Genomic DNA, 20,850 nt, shown 5'->3' on the forward strand with positions numbered 1-20,850 from the left:
CAAACTGTATGAAAGACTATGGTCGGAGCGGACCAATTGATAACTGCTTCCGGCGGTCCTGTGCAGTGACAGGGTCTACACTTGTGGACATGATGGCTATGTGTGTTCACCACTTGCAGATACAGTGTATGTATGTATGTATGTATGTGCCAGCTAGTCCAGTTGGTGGGTACACTTATTCCTGATTGTGTTGGGTCTGTTGCCAACAGGCTCGGCTGCTTGAAGGTGTATTGTTGTATCTGCCACCTTCGTTGGTTTCAGGTTACTTTCTATTTGAAGTATACATACCTGTTAACCATGGACTGCTTCTGGCTAGATTAACTCTTGTGTAATCAATGATGCTAGTGACGCTTAGATCAGATCCACTCTGATTTAGCCACCCACACTAGTAGCAAGTATTACCTTCACTGGGGGCAGGGGTAACTGCAGTTGGATCCCAGGACGGATACCCTGATGCCGTCAATCCTTTTTCTGCACCTTGTCCTCACCCACTTACTGAGGTGTGGTGAGCCCATAAGTGGGATCATTTTCAAGTCCACCCAGAGTTTTGGGGATTTCAGGGGGTGTCGGCCGTTGGGCGGTTCAATAGCCAGTTGAGTCATCTTTCCAAGATTCCTTTTGAGTCTCTCTCCCCTCTCCCGGGGAGACCCACGTGACCAGTTTTGGCAGTGAGCAACAAGTACAAGTACAAGTACAAGTACAAGTATGTATGTATGTATGTATGTATGTATGTATGTATGTATGTATGTATGTATGTATGTATGTATGTATGTATGTATGTATGTATGCATGTATGTATGCATGTATGTATGTATGTACTTCAAAATATGTATCATTATGTATCACCCATTACCATATAGGTCATAGGGGCATTGAATAACCTTACTTAGCATAAGTACCACGGTGCCAAAACAAGACAACAACACATGTGTACGAGTTCATTATACTTTGCAATGTGCACAAACGTGTTGTATGCGATCACTGGCATAGAAGCATAGAAGGTTGGCGAATCATGACCGCAATCGCGCTTGCACGTCACACAGACCCGGGATGGTACACACACATGCACACACATGCACACACACACACACACACACACACACACACACACACACACACACACACACACACACACACACACACACACACACACACACACACACACACACACACACACACACACACACACACACACACACACACACACACAAACACACACATACACACACACACACACACACACACACACACACACACACACACACACACACACATACTGACCAACCACCACAATCTCAATCCCTTGACAAGACATGCAGAATCCCTGGATTTCTCTCAAAATCCCTGGATGGCACAAAAACAAGTGAAAAAGAGCTTTTCCCGCCAAAAAAACGTGCGACTCTGCAGCTGTGCGTACAGCACAGATCGACCCTGTACTAGGCCTATAGGCTGTAGTGCAGTTTGATCAGTCGGCGCCCGCCTGTCACTTTGTCAGTGCAGATCTTGCATGGTCAGGTCTTCAAAGTGCTGTGCACAGTTCGAAGTGCGAATGAGCACCGTACATACCTTTGAAAAAAGTTCAAAAACCGGGACATTCGGGAGAAACCATGGAGTTTTCAGGAAAATCCTGTATCAGACAAAACTTTGGTTTTTCCGGGAGTTTGCTTGAAATCCCCGGGACCCCGGGAGGAGTGTTGATTTTCCGGGATTTTCCCGGGAAAAACGGGAGGGTTGGCCAGTATGCACACACACGCGCGCACACATGTATACACACGTACACACACACGTGAGTGCACATTCGCATGGAGTCACAACCTTACCTCCTTCATAGCATCTTGCTGGCAGACACACCCTTCACAGCTAGCTGTACGCAGCGTTGCTGTGTTACTGGCAGCCGGTGGCACAGCTGCTGAGTGGCCCGCACGGGACCTCCCAGCAGAACCACTACTCTGCGGTGTAGCGACAACACCTGCCACTGCTGGTGCCGATGCCGTCGTCGCACAAGCAGCCGCCGCTACACCAGTCACTGCTGTAGCTCCACCTGAAGATGTGCTGCTGGTGGCGGCGGCGGTGGTGGTGGGCGCAGCATATCTTGCTGCCTGACACTGTACCCCTCTTCTAATACCATCAGGAAGACTATCACCGGGCAACGGGCTGTGATCAGCGGACGGCTCACTGGGTCTGTCTGCCGCGAAAGACGCATCCATAGATGACATTGCTGAGCCGGACGCAACTTCTGCCCGCGATGGTGGTAGTGATAAGCCATCGGTATCGTCGTCATCATCGTCCACCGCGTCATCCAGATCATCCAGATCATTGTCGTCCTCGTCATCCTGATCACCACCAGAGGTAGTAGCAGCAGAGACTGCAGCCGCTGTAGCCACTGCATGAGCAGCAGCCTTGGCGGCCTCGGCAGCGACAACGGCAATGCTAGCGGTGGCAGTGCTGGTATTGTCAGCGGTGGTGACGGAGGCACTACCACTGTCATCGCCGTCACTAGCATGAAGGTCAACGTTACGCACCGCCAACACCCTGGCGGCGTGCGCACGGAACGACCTGCTTCGGCACTGGTCGCATTTGACGTAGTCCTTGAAGACGCCGATGACAAAGCCGCGCACGACCGGGTAGTAGTGCGTCCGCAAGCTGTTGTAACACACCTCCGCCGGCCGGTGATTGCTCTGGTGCGTGCTGCAAATCAGCGTGATCAGCTCCTGACGACTGACGCACAGGCGCGGGGGGATGCTCTGGCCCATGGGACAGAACAGCAGGCAGTCTTTGGCTGGGTCGTAGAGGAACGATTCAGTAATGCGCTGGATGCGTGACACGTCTATCTGCAGTGACGAGCCAAGATGCACAGATATTTTCCTCTTGCCCCAGTCAGGGTTTTTCTCCTTGACCTTGCAGATAGCCATGATATCGTCCATGATCTCCCAGAATTTATCACCAAACCGATCTTTTGTCAACGATTTGGTCTTCATCCGAGTCGTACCATCTTTCGAACTGGCAGCAGTAGCAGCAGCAGCACCGGCCGCAGCAGTAGTGGCCATAGCTGGACGTGTCGATGTACAATCTGGAGTGGACATGCGTAAGCTGCTGCTGTCAGTTACCAAGCTGTTGCCGTTGCCGACTTGCAAGCCGTCAGCAAGCTCTACGCAAGCAACACACGGCAGCCAGGGCACATACACACAAAGGGAAATTGTTACTTTTTAGTAGGTTTTAGGCATGCAGCGGTCAACGAGTAACTTTACAGATCAGGCAGCATGTATGGGCAGGTATGTAGTTACCTCCATTATTGCCAGGTGTTTCTTTGCCATAATAATTTAATGACCAAGGAACGATCCAAAAAGGAATGATTATTCTATTTGGTTCTCGAAATTAGCCGTGGCCGTCCTGTGCCGTGGTCGTTCGTCCTTCATCATCACTTTGGCATAGCTAACATTCTTAGTTCGCTGTGGTGTTTAGCTTGTTCTCCCTTTGAGTGCGCTTAGCCGCTCACCTCCCCCCCCTTTTTTAAACGTTATTTCATAACTTAGAACCTTCCAAGTTGGAAGGCTGTTGGTTTGCGCATTCTAGACGTGATGCAGCTAAGCATCAGGTCGTTGAATGTCAGTATCATAGCAGTCAGTGTTGTGCTAATTGTTGCATCTTCTGACTCACTGGTATCTTGCTTATATTTGTTAGTGTTGGACACAAAGAACAGATAACTTGTAAACCTTTGGTCTTTCTTTTTCTCTTTTATCCTTGGCTCTCAATCGAAGTCTTATTCAATTTAAGGACGTTATTTAATTGTCCTGAGAGTGCTGCGAGAGTAATTGAAAAGGAGTGTTCACATTTCAAAGTGTAAATTATCAGTGGCGTAATCGTGTGCATGAGGACTATGTTGAGGCATGCTTGGATGGCGACAATGGATTGCAGTGACATGTGAGATTGAGCCACTTACCCAGCCATGCCATCGACTAGGCCAAACGGCTCTGCTTGTGTGACAAGCACACAGCATGCACATCCGTGTTCATGCTATCAGGGTTTTAACCGAGTCGCGGAGGATGGATACGTTACATGCATGTGTATGCGTGCATGCACATACACGGACACAGACACAGACATACACAGACACACACACACACACACGGACACAGACATACACACACACAGACGTACACACACACACAGACACACACACACACATATGCGGAGAGTGAATAATACCCACACCACCATACCTTGTGTGGCTCTTGGTAGCGGCTGAAGCACAGGCAGTGGCTGTGACAGTGACAGTGGTGGTGGCGGTGGCAGTGGCAGAGACGCTCCTGTCTTGTCATGGACATTACAATCACTCTTTTCATCATCATTATCATCAGGAGCGTCTGTATCAGGAGGAGCGTCCCCAGTGGTGGCATTGCACCAATCTAAATACATATCAGCAGCATCGCCATCGCTTTCCTTACCAGCTAGACAGTTCTCCTCACTAGCCTCACTAGGCACCCCTGACCCATCACCTGACCCATCACCTGACCCATCACCTGACACTACTCGTGTAGAGAGAGCCGATGCACTGCTAGCGGCCACTGCCCATGCAGCCTCTATATCGCCGTCGTCGTCAGCGCCATCTGCACCATCTGCACCAGCAGCAGTGTCAACGGTAGACAATGCAGAAGCACTTGCTACTCGCACATCATCAGCATGTTCAGTGACAGCGGCGGCAATGTCATGACCACCGACAGGGACGGTTTGAACTAGTTCTGACCAAGGTGAAACAGTAGCTTCGGTCAGCGCCGCAACCTGAGGTGCAACGGCATCGCGTTCACTTGCTGCACCGTCACCACCTCCATAACCAGCCCCAGGCCATTGCGGCATGGCAGTTTTCAAAGTAGACAACCTGCGATTGCAGACGTCACACTTGAGACGCTCTTTGAACACCCAGACTACAAACCTTCTGAAAACCGGATAATAGTTCACACGGAGGCTCTTGAAGCACGCATCCACTGACTCGTGCTTTGCTTTGTGCGATTCACGAATCAGAGCGACCAGCTCTTTCGCGCTGACGCATAACCGAGGAGGACTACTCTCTCGCAACGGGCAAAACAGCAAGCATTCATTCTTAGAGTCAAAAGTGTACGCCTCGGAGAAGCGCTGCACAAGCGACTCTGGAATCTTCATCTGCCGGCTAGAGGCAAGATGCTGAGCAATCTGTCTCTGGTCCCAGTCGGGACGCTGCAGTTTCAGCTGGCACACGGCCCTGATCTGGTCATTGTACTCCCAGTACTGTGAACTATCCCGACAGCTGGATTCATTCTCCCTCGCAGTGCTAGATGGATGAGTTCCGTAGGTTACCATGGTGACCGGATCGCGCGCAGGACCAATAGCACTGGTGCTAGCAGTGGGATAGTGGGTGTGTGTACCGTCCGTGCCCGAGTCTTCCCTCGCCATGGCGACACCGTATCCTAGGCAATCTTCTGTTGCCATGACTATGTCATACTCTAAGCAGGGCAGGCAATAAGGTCACATACCATTGCATGCACACACGCATTTCATACACGGTAATAGACGGAGACAGTAGAGAACACAACACAGGCACCGGATGGCCGGCGCTGCAAGAGCAGGGGTATTGCCCCGGGTGATCGTAGCGGGTCCCGGTTATGTGTATCAATGTTCTACACGGCTGGTATTGACCCACACTACGCACAGTAGTGACACACTGATTTGTGGTGAAATTGACGGAAGTACATGTACCTGTACCGGGTTCCATACATGCTATGCCCGCCCAGTCGGCTGCACATCATCCTGACAGAGGTATAACAGAGGTGCCTGATCTGTTCCCATGGAAACGCCATGGAAGAGAATGGGGGGACCAGGGACTCGTGACCAAGTGGCAGAGGGACTGACTATGAAGAGAGAGAGAGAGAGAGAGAGAGAGAGAGAGAGAGTGAGAGAGAGAGAGAGAGAGAGAGAGCGAGAGAGAGAGAGAGAGAGAGAGAGAGAGAGAGAGAGAGAGAGAGAGAGAGAGAGAGAGAGAGAGAGAGAGAGAGAGACAGAGAGACAGAGAGAGAGAGAGAGAGAGAGAGAGAGAGAGAGAGAGAGAGAGAGAGAGAGAGAGACAGAGAGGGAGACAGAGAGGGAGACAGAGAGAGAGACAGAGAGAGAGAGAGAGAGAGAGAGAGAGAGAGAGAGAGAGAGAGAGAGAGAGAGAGAGAGAGAGAGAGAGAGAGAGAGAGAGAGAGACAGACAGAGACAGACAGAGACAGACAGAGACAGACAGAGACAGACAGAGACAGAGACAGACAGAGACAGAGAGAGAGTGAGAGAGAGAAATAGACAGACAGAGAGAGAGAGAGAGAGAGAGAGAGAGAGAGAGAGAAAGATAGAGAGAGAGAGAGAGAGAGAGAGAGAGAGAGAGAGAGAGAGAGAGAGAGGGAGAGAGAGAGAGGGAGAGAGAGAGAGAGAGAGAGAGAGAGAGAGAAGGAGAGAGAGAGAAAGAGAGAGAAGGAGAGGAGAGAGAGAGCTACCAGTGGCTGTGAGTGTGCTCTTGACACAATTCGTGGAAAGGACTACCAATGTACAAGTACAGAGTAAAACACGGTATACAGTGAATTCCTCATTATGCAAGGACATACACAGGCACATACACATACACAGGCACACGCACAGGCACATGCACAGGCTACCAGTAAGTCGGGAGATAGAGCTCACCTGTCTCTTGCAATGAAGCAGCCTGTCCGTTGTCCGTGTTTTTTCCAGTTGCACTCTGTGCTGTGTGAGATGGGGTGGCCGAACGAGACGAGGCACTGGGAGAGAGGCAATCATCTGCTGCAAGTTCCGTTACGTCTGGAAATACATCCATGGCAGCCAGAGCGGGAATGTCCTTACGCCGCTTGGCCTGCGACACGGGACTATCGCAGGCAGCAATAGCACTGGCACTGGCACCTGGCGCGGCCGCACAGTTACCTGCCTTTGACGCGGTGCCGGCATCTCCACGGGGAGGTGTAACCTGCTCTAATGCTGAGCGACCGCGCTTCAAACTCGATCGTGTAGAATGCGGAGAGCCGCCATTTCCACCTTTGGACTGCTCTGAGGAAGTGTTGTCAGTCGATGGTGTGTTGTCGGTGGTTGATAGGTCAGAGACAACCAGAACTACATCTTCCACCCGATCATTGTGATTTTCATAGTTGAATACCCATTGGTTGCCAGCGCTATCCTCTACCTCACCATCACCCTCATCCACATACTCAGACAATGCAGCCTGGGCCAATGAGGAATGTTCAACAGGTTCGGATTGCACCAACTGCACTGCTGTCTTGCTATTGCTGCCAGCAGTGGCAGCAGCAGTGGCAGCAGCAGTGGCAGCAGCAGTGACAGCAGCAGTGACAGGAGCACTGGCAGTGTGAGATGACACTGGCTTCCTAGATCTGGATGTCGACACGGTTCCTTTCGCTGATGTCCGCTTTGCTGCTGCTGCTGCTGCTGCTGAGCTAGACGTTGATGTAGTGGACGCTGCTGCAGGCTTAGCACTAGCTGCAGGCTTAGCACTAGCTGCAGGCTTAGCACTAGCTGCAGGCTTAGCACTAGCTGCAGGCTTAGCACTAGCTGCAGGCTTAGCACTAGCTGCAGGCTTTGCACTAGCTGCAGGCTTGGCACTAGCTGCAGGCTTAGCACTAGCTGAAAGTTTGGAAGCGGCTGCTCCAGCAGCGCTTAAAGCTATTGCCGCGGATGGTAGTTGAGCTGTTGATGGTTTTGCTGGTTTACTAGAGGAGAGTGATCCGGTATGTTTCTTCGCCCTAGCAGGAACAGGACTGCTGTGTTGCTGCTTCTCAGCAGGAGCAGTGACAGCAGCAGCCTTCGCTGTTGAACATGACGAAGAGTCTGGCTGCACTTCAACAGGAGAAACAGACCTACTACCTGGACCACTGGAGTCAGCATCTTGATTGGACTGCGAAAGCAATGGTGCCGCTGCAGGTAATGCTGACACCAGCTTCTGCACTTCTGGAAGAGCAGTGCCTTCGAGTTCACTATACGTCTGAACTTCTTCAAGTGCTTGTCGCCAGAATTTTCCGTGACAACCTGTTGCAGCCGATGGGCCTACTCCAGGTTCTTTGGTGATTGGCTTGGTGTTCTTTGCCAGCGTGGTGCAACTAGAGTGAATACAAATATTGACATACGGATGATATACATGTATGCGCACATGCAGACACAAACACAGACACAGATGCATGTGCCAAGCAGTCACAAACACTCGATACTAGTTTATACGAGTTATTGACTATAAAGATCATCATCATCACTATCACCACCATCATCATTATTCTTTTTTCATGATTACTTTCTTGCATAAAATTGTTTTTCTTTTCGTGTTGTGTTCTAATCCTTCATGATGGTATATTAAATTGTATTTTGTTCATCACCATCACCATCTTTATCATCAATATCCTTTCTCCTCGGCAACGATTGCGAAACTTACTGGCTATGATCACCGAAGAACATGACTTCGTACTTTTCACCTTCGGGAGATTTGCTCGATTTCATCACCTACAGCACAACAACAAGGGCAACAAAAAGAGCAGCAGCAGCAGCAGTAGTGGCAGTCAGAAAGTGTGTATCAAGTTAAATGCAGCTGATGAAAGAATTACCTGGTCCATGTTCGTAATATTCGACTCGACATGCACCTTAGAGTCTTGTCAAAAATCAGTGCTTAGGGCCGGGTTCCACTGCCGTTCCGCTGCTCCGCGGCAAGTTGCAAAGCTGCGGCTTGCAACGTAGCAGCACGGTTTCACTGACACTCGACATTCGCGGTACCGCGATCGTGCTCAACGTTTTTTGATGATGTATTACCAGTGCTGCCAAACCGTCCTATTTTTTGGACAGTGTCCGATTTTTGAAGGCTCTTCCGAAAACCGGTCCGAAAAGAGAAACGTCCGAAAAGCAGCCAAAATGTCGGAGATCATTACTTTCCTATGCAAAAATATGCAGAAGTCCTGTACTTTCACTTTTCAGCTCAACTGAAGGCACAAATCACTGTACATAACTGCCATTTGCTTCTAAAAAAGGCTAGCGCTTGGCTGTGGAAGTGCAAAGTAACATGCCTGGATCAGGCTGGATGGCATGTACGCTGACAGTCTGTACCGAGTCAGTGTGCGACCACACTCATCATTACAAAATTCATGACAACTCCGGGGTTACCATGGCAACGAAGCGATTTTATGGTGTTTTAGGCGATATTTTGAATTCTCTGCAAAAAAATTGCCGAGGAGAAAAATTCGCACCATGTGGCCAGAAGGCCTTGCCGGTGAAGGGTGTCGGATTTTGGGCGAAAATTATTTGGCAGCACTGTATTACCCGCCTGCGCGCGCGCAAAATTTCCCCGTGTTCTGGCCTACACAATGAATGAAAACTTGAATTTTAAATTCCCGCATCTACAACAATGCAACGTACAGGAAACAGGACCGAGCCGCGAGCGTGGTGAGCAGTTTTTGATCAAGCCGCGACGCGAAAGCTGGTGGTGAGCCGCGACCTCACTGCACCAGCTCGAGCCGCGGTCACTATGGCAATTACGACGTTTCATCTCGCACGTGACGTGCCGAGGAGCCGCGGAGGCGCAGTGGAACCCGGCCCTTACGGCTACATAGGCCAGTGTTCAGGCCAACCTTCTACCCTAGCCTCAAACGAATTACTTAGGCATGTCAGGTGCACAAAGCCTGAGTGATTATGCATCAACACACCCTGCAAGCTTCCGTACTGCTATCCAAATCATGCCTCTAGCTGATACCTAACGTGATACATAACATGATACATAATATGATACATAACATGATACATAACATGATACATAACATGATACATAACATGATACATAACATGATACATAACATGATACATAACAAGATACATAACATGATACATAACATGATACATAACATGATACATAACATGATACATAACATGATACATAACATGATACATAACATGATACATAACATGATACATAACATGATACATAACATGATACATAACATGATACATAACATGATACATAACATGATACATAACATGATACATAACATGATACATAACATGATACATAACATGATACATAACATGATACATAACATGATACATAACATGATACATAACATGATACATAACATGATACATAACATGATACATAACATGATACATAACATGATACATAACATGATACATAACATGATACATAACATGATACATAACATGCATTTAGACAAGACCAGTACTACTGTAATACGCGTCAGATACTTGCCATCCTTGGCACTCGAAAACTAGTAGGTGCTATCCAGGTGCTATCCAGGTCCTATCCAGGTCCTATCCAGGTCCTATCCAGGTGCTATCCAGGTGCTATCCAGGTCCTATCCAGGTCCTATCCAGGTGCTATCCAGGTGCTATCCAGGTGCTATCCAGGTGCTATCCATGGCCAGGGTCAGTCTGTTCCAAGGTTTACCCTACACACTACTGTAGGGGCAGAACATTTCGTCGGTCAATAATTTCGTCCAACTCCAAAGAAAGGGAGTTCATCCGGTTGAAAATTCCGTCCATGGATCATAAGAGCGTATAGAAAAGCTGGACAAATCGACACTAGTCCGGCATTTGATTTAGTCCAAAAGGTCCTCGGACGAAAAAGACAAAATTAAATTCCAGACGAATATTTCTGCTTATACAGTACATAGTACACTGGTGTATTAGTGTATTGTACATGTATGTGTATGTATGTGTATGTACATGTATGTGTATGTACATGGATGACCGTATTCCCGCCAATTGCTCTTTGGTGCCTTGCCGTCTAAACGACCTCCACATGGCCCCCGGAAGAGGTGGAAAGACCCAATCAAACATGACCTGACGGCGGTGTCCATTGGCATGAATGAGTGGCTTGAAACAGCAGACGATAGGTCTGAGTGGAGAACCAGGTGTCAGGATGGAGTCTACAGTGTGGTATGCTCTCGTGTACAACCTGCCGTGAAACCACTCCTGTGTATGGTCTGCACACGCCGTTTCAGCCGTCCTCAAGACATCGCTAGACATAGTTGCACCTCCCGTCGCTCCGCAAAAGCAAAAAAACAAACAGTGAAACAGCCGTTCACGTCCCGCCGGACTCGCAGGGCCTCATGCCGCGTCCCGGAGACAGCACTCCTTCAAGTCGCCCCGTTTGGGGACACATAGCCAATCGTGGCAGTGGGCGAAGGAAGGAAGGATGTACATGTATGTACATGTGTATGTATGTACATGTGTATGTATGTGTATGTGTATGTATGTGTATGTGTATGTATGTGTATGTGTATGTATGTGTATGTGTATGTATGTGTATGTGTATGTATGTGTATGTACATGTATGTGTATGTACATGTATGTGTCCACTTCAGTCTGTACCTTTGCCGGCCAAATCGGGTATCCACGCAGCTTAGCCCAGACTAGCTTGTGATCCTTAGTCTGCAGCAGCACACACACACACACACACACACACACACACACACACACACACACACACACACACACACACACACACACACACACACACACACACACACACACACACACACACACACACACACACACACACACACACACACACACACACACACACACACACACACACACACACACACACACACACACACACACACACACACACACACACACACACACACACACACACACACACACACACACACACACACACACACACACACACACACACACACACACACACACACACACACACACACACACACACACACACACACACACACACACACACACACACACACACACACACACACACACACACACACACACACACACACACACACACACACACACACACACACACACACACACACACACACACACACACACACACACACACACACACACACACACACACACACACACACACACACACACACACACACACACACACACACACACACACACACACACACACACAGGGACACACACGTGACAAACACACAACCACATCATGAGCCAGTAGCAGCAAACACCAACGCCTTTCCAGTTTGATAAAAGTCATCGAACCATGGCATGACGTCAACGCTGTGTACACAGCGAGAGTCACTAGTGCAGTGCCGTGTCACAACTTGCTAAAGTACCTCAACTGATGATGTCAACTGATGATGTATATCTACTAAATAACGTCCACCTGTACTAGAATACTAGGACCTGTACCAGTATAGCTGTACCTGTACTAGTATTCTTAGTTGAGAACGGGTTTATTCACAACGTCAACCACGTGAAACCATGAAGTAAGAAGCAAAGGAAAAAGACAACCCAAATTCAGAATACTAGTACCTGTACTTCCTGTACCAGTATAGCAGTATACTAGTATACCAGTATAGCAGTATACCAGTATAGCAGTATACCAGTGTACCAGTATAGCAGTATACCAGTGTACCAGTATAGCAGCAGTACTTACACAGTCCGGATTGGGTGTGCGGTAGCTGAACGAGGTCGAGTTCAACTTGGTCATGTGTGTAAAGCAGGGTGAGCATAACTCCAGCAGGACCACCTGTACATGGCAAAGCAGTTCACACAACAACTTGCACATCACCACCACACTACACTGAATCCCTGGCCAATCCTTATAACTCAGACTCAGACATGTCCATCGCTGAAGCAATGATAGCAAACCTTAAAACTCAGACTCAGACATGCCCATCACTGAAGCGATGATAGCGAACAGCTATGCTAGACATGCAACTTGTGCTGGGACTACACCATTCAACAGCTTGCAAGGGTGAAGGATTGACAACCAGGTGGTCTAGGTAGTTTTGCCTTAAAAAATACTATTTAATTCCCGTAGCTATGCAGAAGACGTTACTTCAGTAACGTCTGGCGCTAGCCAGGGTCCACACAGCTTTAATTTGGTGTTTGTTTGTGTGTTTGTTTGTGTCACGCCTGGCGCTATCCGTATCTGGCGGCAAAAAAGCATAGAATGTTATAAATTTTTGAATTCTCCTATTTTTTCTGGCATATCCTGGGATTCGAACCCGCACTATCGCCCTACATGCATTCCCCCATACACTTCGCATTCATACCCATTCTTCCAAGTTGCTTCACGTTATTATCTTGCGTTTGAAAGCCCTATTTGAATATTGCGGGCGGCTGTATGTGGCCAGCTGTGTTTGATGGTACGGTACGGGAGACGGTGTCGTATTACCCTCGATCGTACCTGTCCCGTTCCTATCCCCTACCGTACCGTGCCATCAAAGACGGCTGGCCACAATGCATATTCAAATAGGGCATTCAAATGCAAGATCACAATGTGAAACAACTTGGAAGAATTAGTATGTATGCGAAGTGTATCGGGGGATGCATGCAGGGCGCGCGATAGTGCGGGTTCGAATCCCAGGTTATGTCTTTAAAAAAAGGATTTTTTTAAAGAATTTATAACATCCCTATGCTTTTTTTTGTCTAGGTCATCAAGGCAAAAAAGCATAGCGTAGGGCCCTGAGCTTCCAAGCTCTCTCGTAGGGATTCACTGGCCAGAGAAATCCACTTCAATCAGCTGTGTGGTGCAGACCAGGCTAACATTAGTGGCTAAAATTAGTGGTTAAAATTAGCGGCAGTCCTTATAACTACCAGTACATAAACTTGCACATCACCAGCATAACAGTTAGCAAAGAGCAATCCTCGATTCCAATCAAATATGGGTAGCCATGTTGTGTAACTACCTACCTGATCGTGGCAAAATTGCACCATATGCTGTGCCATTGCCGTAAGTTTATGAGCGTCTGGATAAACACATCACACACAGCACACAACAGGCAAGCAACAGTCAAACGCAAATCACCAGCTTGCTTGCATTCGCCATTTCATCACAAACTCAAACTCGGATAGTGAGCCAATAGAAACCGTGTACTGTAAGACCAGTAATGTTAACGAACATTTAATTTTGACTAGTTTGAGGGAACATTTAATTCTAACGATTTAACGAATTTAAACAATTCGTTAACATTTGAAGTCGTTATCTACACAACAATATGTACATGTACAGTCATTTGCCGGTTTTGAGATGGAATTCGTTAGAATTTCATCTCGCAAAACCCAAAAACATCCGGAGATCGTTAACTTTTTAAAATTGAAGTTAAAACTTAAAATATCAGGTCTTACAGTATAAGAGAAAGGACCAATAGCAGGGCTGCCACTTGCTCCGATTTTTCGGAAATCGTCAGATTTTTGATCGCCTGTCCGACAAACCGACCGATTTTGTTCCCCAAGAGGGACAACCGATTATTTTATTTTGAGCGCTTTTTAGTCCAGTTGGCCATTAATTCATAATTGACATGGTTGTAGTGCGTGTGCTGGACAGTTAAAAATGTGTTCTGGGGCCCCAACAGCAAGCCATTTTTCTAAAAAAATTCACCGCGGTGGCCCTGCCCCCTGCACCCCCGCCGGGGGAAACCCCCGGACCACCACAACAGATTTTTCTCCCTCCAAGTGTGGCAGCCCTGCAATAGTTATGTTACGAGTTATGACCAACAGTCCACCAAGGTACCATGCGTGAGCCTGAGCCTTCCGAGTAAGTTTGTTGGTTTGCGCTTCGTAGATGTGTTGGAGCTAGATGTCAGGTTTAAAACTAGAGAGGGGTAGGTACGCGTTTTTCGAGCTCCAGTTTTTTCACATCGTCTCGGACAGCCCAGCCGGCATTAGGCCGGACAGCCCAGCCGGCATTAGGCCGGACTGGTGGCAGGCAGGTAGCAGTGGTTTCAGTGTAGCGTAGTGTAGTTGTAGCTTGGTAGCCAGGTTGCGACAAGGAGCAATCTGTCGCCATGGGCGAGCTCTCAAGCGCGGAGCAGGTAGAGGTACTCAGTAGTATTCCCGGGATCCACCACAACGTGATCAGTATGGTAAAAAATTTGGCTGCGTTCATTAGTGAGTCAAGGGACAATGAAGCCCGCCTCCGGCGGAGACTAGACGATCTCTCAAACCTTGTCATTGAGCTAAGGCAAGAGGTAACATCATTGAAGGAGTCCGCCATTACGGCAAAGGCCAACAACGGCAAGAAAACGACCAAGGAGAGTTCAAAAGCTCATGTACGGGATGACCGCGCATCCGTGACCCCCTGTACACGTACAGACCAACTTTCTGTGAGCTCGGTTCACGAACCGACCCCACAGTCCGACAGTCCAAAGCCCCTTGCTCGAGCACGTGTACCAGAGGTGCATCGTGATGAAAGATCGGCAAATTCAAACCTGCTGCCCAGCTTTGAAGACGACAACGAGGACAGTGGACTTTGGGAGCTAGTTTGCAGCACAAAGCCCACGGGAAAGCGGAAAGTACTGTTTGTGGGGAACTTACCGAGTGACACGACTACGGAGAAACTCAGTCAGTTCGTCACCACCCGAGCAAGCTCAGCCGAAACTCAAGTCAAAATCCACGAGTGCAAGATCTTCCGGAAGGAAGCCAGATCCTCCGCACGACTCGTACTCAACTCGAAAACGGCTGCGCTGGTCAACTCCAAGGGATTCTGGCCGCGACCTGTATACTCACGCCAGTGGAATTTTGAGAAGTACCAGCACCTGTCCGACAAGCAATCTCCAGACGATCAACACATGAGCGCGTCCGACCAGGAGCCAGTGATAGACATGGATGCCCCGTCTCAGATTCCCCCTCCGCCACCGCTACACCCTCTTCCAGGAAGCAACTAAGCCACAAACAAATATGTCAAGTCTATCGATCTTTCTGACCAATGCATTCGGTCTCCAGTCCAAGTTCGGTGAGCTACAACATGCCCTCCGTCAGCAGACTGTAGACATTGCCATAGTAACTGAGACAAAACTCACTGCCGAGAAAATGTCTCCAGCTGAAACAATAATACCTGGATACTGCCCCGCAGTACGCAAGGACCGCACTGCACATGGAGGCGGTGTTGCTGTATGGCTAAAAGCAGGTCTGTGCTTTCGTCACCTTGACACCGTGCCATGTCATGACTTTGAAGTCATCTGGCTTCTTATTGAAACGTGTGATCATCATAAAATTGTATTCTGCGCCCTCTACCGGTCTGGGAGCTCCAGTGAGTCAGATATCAGTCTTATTGAGTATCTTGAGGAGACCTTACTCGCTGTCCGGCACCTCGGTGACTATGTTCTGATCACGGGTGACTTCAATGTCCACAACACCGCTTGGCTGGGCAGCACCAAGACCACTGTTGCTGGGGAAGCCTTGGAGGACTTGTGCACCTCGCACTACCTCACCCAACATGTCTCCGAACCAACCCGCAAGAACAACACACTGGACTTAGTTATATCCGACCTCCCAGGTGCAGCATCTGTCATCACTGGTCCGCCGCTTGGGCGCTCAGACCATGTCACTATCTTAACGGAGTTCAAGACCGTACGTCCCCGCAAGGAGCAACCGGCCCTAAGAATCGTCTGGCAGTATGCTAGAGCAGACTGGGGAAGGATGCGCGCACATCTTAGCCGCATTAACTGGCCAACTGTCCTATCAAATGACCCTGACGCTGCTTGTGAAGCCCTCACAGGAATTGTGCGTGATGCCATGTCTCAGTTTATTCCCTCCAAGTCCATTAAAGTAATGGCCACTGACCCGGTCTGGTGGACACCTGCCTGCAAACAAGCAGTGCACCTAAAGCAACAAGCCTGGAGAGTCTGGAGGCAAGACCCCGATAGCTTGCAACAGAAAGAAACCTTCCTGGCATCCGTTACACATTGTGTGCATGTTCTGCAACATGCCCAACAGCAATGCAAAGAGCGAGCTTCTAGAAAGCTGTCATCTGGCTCCTTGCAAGACAAGCAATGGTGGACAGCTATTAAGCGAGCTGCTGGTGTTAGCCGCCAAAGCGATATACCTGTCCTGGTCGACAGATCTGGACACGAGCACACCACTGCTAGGGAGAAAGCCGAGTGCTTTGCCCAATACTTTGCCATGAAGTGCAGCCTCGGCTCCAACGATTTCTCTGCCTCTGATCAGCTCCCTGCTATGCAACTTGATACCGCGGCACCTCAGATCACAGCCATCCACTTTCGTCCAGCCAATGTTCGTCGTCAACTAGCGGCACTAAATCCGCACAAGGCCACTGGCCCCGATGGCATATCAGCTAGAGTCCTCAAGGAATGCCACAGGGAGCTGGCAGAGCCTGCTGCTCGCTTGTTCTCTTGCTGCTTCAGAGCAGGGGTCCAGCCAGCTTCCTGGAAACTAGCCCATGTGTCCCCCATACACAAGAAGTCCTCCAAGTCAATTGTTTCGAATTATCGACCTGTGTCTCTCCTCAGCATCCTGTCGAAAGTAATGGAGAGTATAGCCAACTCCCAGCTTGTCAACTTCTTGGAACGCCAACGTCTGCTGAATACTCGTCAATACGGTTTTCGTCGTGGCACCGGAGCTGCAGACCTCCTGACTGTCCTACAGTATGAGTGGGCCAATGCCATGGCAGAAGGTGGAGCTATGCAAGCAGTTGCCGTGGACATAGCGGGGGCTTTTGACAAAGTTTCTCATGCTGGCGTACTTTACAAGGCCCGCCAGTTGGGGATAGGGGGTTCACTGCTCGCATGGCTTACCCACTACCTGCAATGTCGCACCATTAAAGCTGTTGTTCATGGCCAGAGCTCATCGGTGCACCCTGTCCAGTCTGGCGTCCCACAAGGTAGTATCCTTGGACCTACATTGTTCCTCGTGTACGTAAACGACATTTCAAGCTGCTTGTCGCATGGCACAAACCTGAACACTTTTGCTGATGATACAACTTTGTACTCCCTCCTTGACCAAACCTCGAATGCCTCACTACAACGCAGCCTAGATGAGCTTCATGCCTGGGGCAAGAGATGGAAGATTGCGTTTGAGCCATCAAAATCGCAAACTATCACTCTGTCGCACCAGCGGAAGGATACAGTGCCTCCCCAGCTGTCATTTGGCGGAACTCCTCTCCCACCAGATGAATTGGTGAAGGTGCTCGGAGTGACGTTTGATTCTAAACTGAGCTACAGACTCCACCTTCGGCAAGTGGCATCCCGTGCTAAGCAGCGGCTGGGCCTCCTGCGGAAGGCAGCACCCCTCCTCAGCCACGCGGGCAGGGTGACTGTTTACAAAGGATTCGTCCGGCCAATGCTGGAATATGCCCCCCTTGCGTGGATGGGATCAGCTCCCTCACACCTGGCCATGCTGGATACTGTCCAGCTCCGCGCCCTAAATGTCATTGGCCCTGGTACCATTCTTCCCAGCCTCCTTGTTCGGCGAAAGGTCTCTGCTCTCTGCCTACTGTACAAACTGATGTGTGGCCATGGTCTGCCTCAAGTTGCAGCCATGTGTCCCCCGCCGGCTATACCGCCACGTCATCGCCGCACACGAGCAGCCCAAGCACAGCACCATCCCCACCAGCTTGAGCTGAATCTCTCGCCACGAGCTCCTGATTACCTTCTGCGCTTTTTCCCATACTGCATCGTGCCAGTGTGGAATAGACTGCCACAGGCAATTCTGGACAAGCAGCCAGCCCGGAAACACCTGCAGAGATTCAAGATTGCTGCATACCGTCACCTGCAACAGAGTGACTGGTGCTCTGCTCATGACTGGTGCTAGCCATGCACATCTATCACACTGGCCTGCCATCAGTGGACGCAAATCATTATGTTGACCCTCTTCTCAAAGTAGCATTATAGTCATAGCGACGATATGCCGCTGAACTCTTTCTCTCTCTATACTTATATCTCTCTACCTCTTTCACTCTCTTTCCCTCACTTACCCATCTCTCTCTTTCTCTCTCTCTCTCTCTTCTTTCTTGTGCACTCTCTCTCTCCCTACCTCTTTCACTCTCTTTCCCTCACTTACCCATCTCTCTCTCTCTTTCTCTCTCTCTCTTCTTTCTTGTGCACTCTCTCTCTCCCTCTCTCTGTCTCTCTCACTTTCTCTGTCTCTCTTTCTCTGTCTCTGTCTCTGTCTCTGTCTCTCTCTCTCTGTCTCTGTCTCTGTCTCTGTCTCTGTCTCTGTCTCTGTCTCTCTCTCTCTCTCTCCCTCTCTCTCTCTCTCTGTCTCTCTCTCTGTCTCTCTCTCTGTCTCTCTCTCTCTGTCTCTCTCTCTGTCTCTCACTCTCTCTCTCACCCTCTCTCTCTCTCTCTCTCTCTCTCTCTCTCTCTCTCTCTCTCTCTCTCTCTCTCTCTCTCTCTCTCTCTCTCTCTCTCTCTCTCTCTCTCTCTCTCTCTCCCACTCTCTCTTTCACCCTCTCTCTCTCTCTCTCTCTCTCTCTCTCTCTCTCTCTCTCTCTCTCTCTCTCTCTCTCTCTCTCTCTCTCTCTCTCTCTCTCTCTCTCTCCGCCATTCCTCTCGCCCCCCCCTCTCCCATGGTGCTTGCTGTGTACGCCGATCCCGAGACCCTTGGTCGGGGGAGTCCACTGCATCTCACCAGCGCAGCTCATGTAGCGCCTACACACCCATTGTTGTCTTTTTTGTTTCGTCTTCGTTTTGTCTCCCCTTCTTCCGTAGGTATGTGCAATGTGATAAAAAATAAAAATAAAAAAGGTCATTGAATGTCTCAATACTCCTGTCCGTTTGGTCCCTTGCTGTCGCACTATCTGATTACATGTATATATTCTCTCGCTGCCTTGGTGGACTGTCGGTCATAACTCGTAACATAAAGAATTTTATGCATGCACGCCGGCATGTACATGTATGTAACATGAACACACAAGTGACACACACACACACATGAACACACCATGTACTATGTACCATGTATACACCCGTCGCAAGAGAAGCACGCAAATCTACAAAATTTAATGCACTGGATGTGCACCCACAGATTTTCTCTTATAGCATCGATAGCGAACAAGATCTGAATGAGACAGATCAAGACTTGCGCCAGATAACTGTCTAATCCACACAACTGGCGAAGCCATGTGAATCGACCACCAATGCACACCTGGTCTACGCCACACGGAGTACATCGGCATAAAACGGCCAAGACAGTTACCTATGCACACCCTACACTTGCTGGGGTAACCAGAATAGACAGCACGCTGCTTTGATAGAACACACACGCACACACACACACACGCACACACGCGCGCGCACACACACACACACGCGCGCGCATGCTCGCGCGCGCACACACACACACACGCACACACGTCCACTGTAACTCACCACCATTGTAGATAGCACAGTTGTGGAATATCCACTTTACTTCGTGCAAGAATTCGCGAGGGTTCCGAAACACTGGATCAGACAACGTTCGTAGTTTCTGCGAATGATCAGTAAAACAAGCGCACAGACACAGACACAGACACACAGAGACACACACACAGACTAGGCATTGTTGATTGCTGTGTGTAGTCAGCTGCATTGAGAATTTTACATTGTCAAACAAGTGAACAGAAAGATACAACATAGAAGCAGATAGCTCGGTTATCGTTTTTTGGCTTGTAGCTGCCTTGATGAGGTTCAGCGCCCTGACTGGACCAGAGAAGAACTATAGCAGTGGAAAGTGAAATCCAACCTCTGGTTCCACCTCTGGTAAGCTCAAGTCTGCGCTGCACATGCTGTCAGAGGAAATGAGGACAGGCCTTCTGCAGTTAGATGACCCAGTGGCCGAGACTACTTCCATTAGGGACGCCCTCCATGCCAAACACCCACAAGCGGAACCTATTCGTCCTGAGGCCCTAATCTCAGTCCCTCCGCCGCCTCAACCGCATCCTGTTATGTTCGACAACCTGTCCCGTGACGCCATCCGAAAAACTGCTTTGCACACTCCTGGAGCAGCCGGGCCTTCTGGTGTAGATGCAGATAATTGGCGGAGAATGGCCACTGCCTTTTTGGCAGCATCGGACACGCTGTATGACTCCCTGGCTAGTTGCGCACGCCG

At 49.3% G+C, this 20,850-nt stretch overlaps 1 protein-coding gene across 3 annotated transcripts in view; it reads right to left on the minus strand.

Moving 5' to 3' along the window:
• LOC135816177 (serine-rich adhesin for platelets-like) overlaps nucleotides 1–20,850 on the minus strand; it is a 35,548-nt gene that overhangs the window by 2,670 nt on the left and 12,028 nt on the right. For 2 of the 3 annotated variants that reach the window (XM_065329572.1, XM_065329571.1), the window contains exons 8-15: nucleotides 20,133–20,229; nucleotides 13,717–13,772; nucleotides 12,455–12,547; nucleotides 11,392–11,451; nucleotides 8,453–8,520; nucleotides 6,688–8,126; nucleotides 4,221–5,477; nucleotides 1,821–3,148 (exon numbers count right to left, since the gene is read on the minus strand). In XM_065329572.1, the coding sequence (XP_065185644.1) occupies nucleotides 1,821–3,148; nucleotides 4,221–5,477; nucleotides 6,688–8,126; nucleotides 8,453–8,520; nucleotides 11,392–11,451; nucleotides 12,455–12,547; nucleotides 13,717–13,772; nucleotides 20,133–20,229 (4,398 nt within the window). The remainder of the gene's footprint in view (nucleotides 1–1,820; nucleotides 3,149–4,220; nucleotides 5,478–6,687; nucleotides 8,127–8,452; nucleotides 8,521–11,391; nucleotides 11,452–12,454; nucleotides 12,548–13,716; nucleotides 13,773–20,132; nucleotides 20,230–20,850) is intronic. The other variant, XM_065329573.1, reaches the window with a different exon arrangement.

Source organism: Sycon ciliatum, chromosome 4 (genome assembly GCF_964019385.1).
Source record: "Sycon ciliatum chromosome 4, ocSycCili1.1, whole genome shotgun sequence".
Classification (NCBI taxonomy): domain Eukaryota; kingdom Metazoa; phylum Porifera; class Calcarea; order Leucosolenida; family Sycettidae; genus Sycon; species Sycon ciliatum.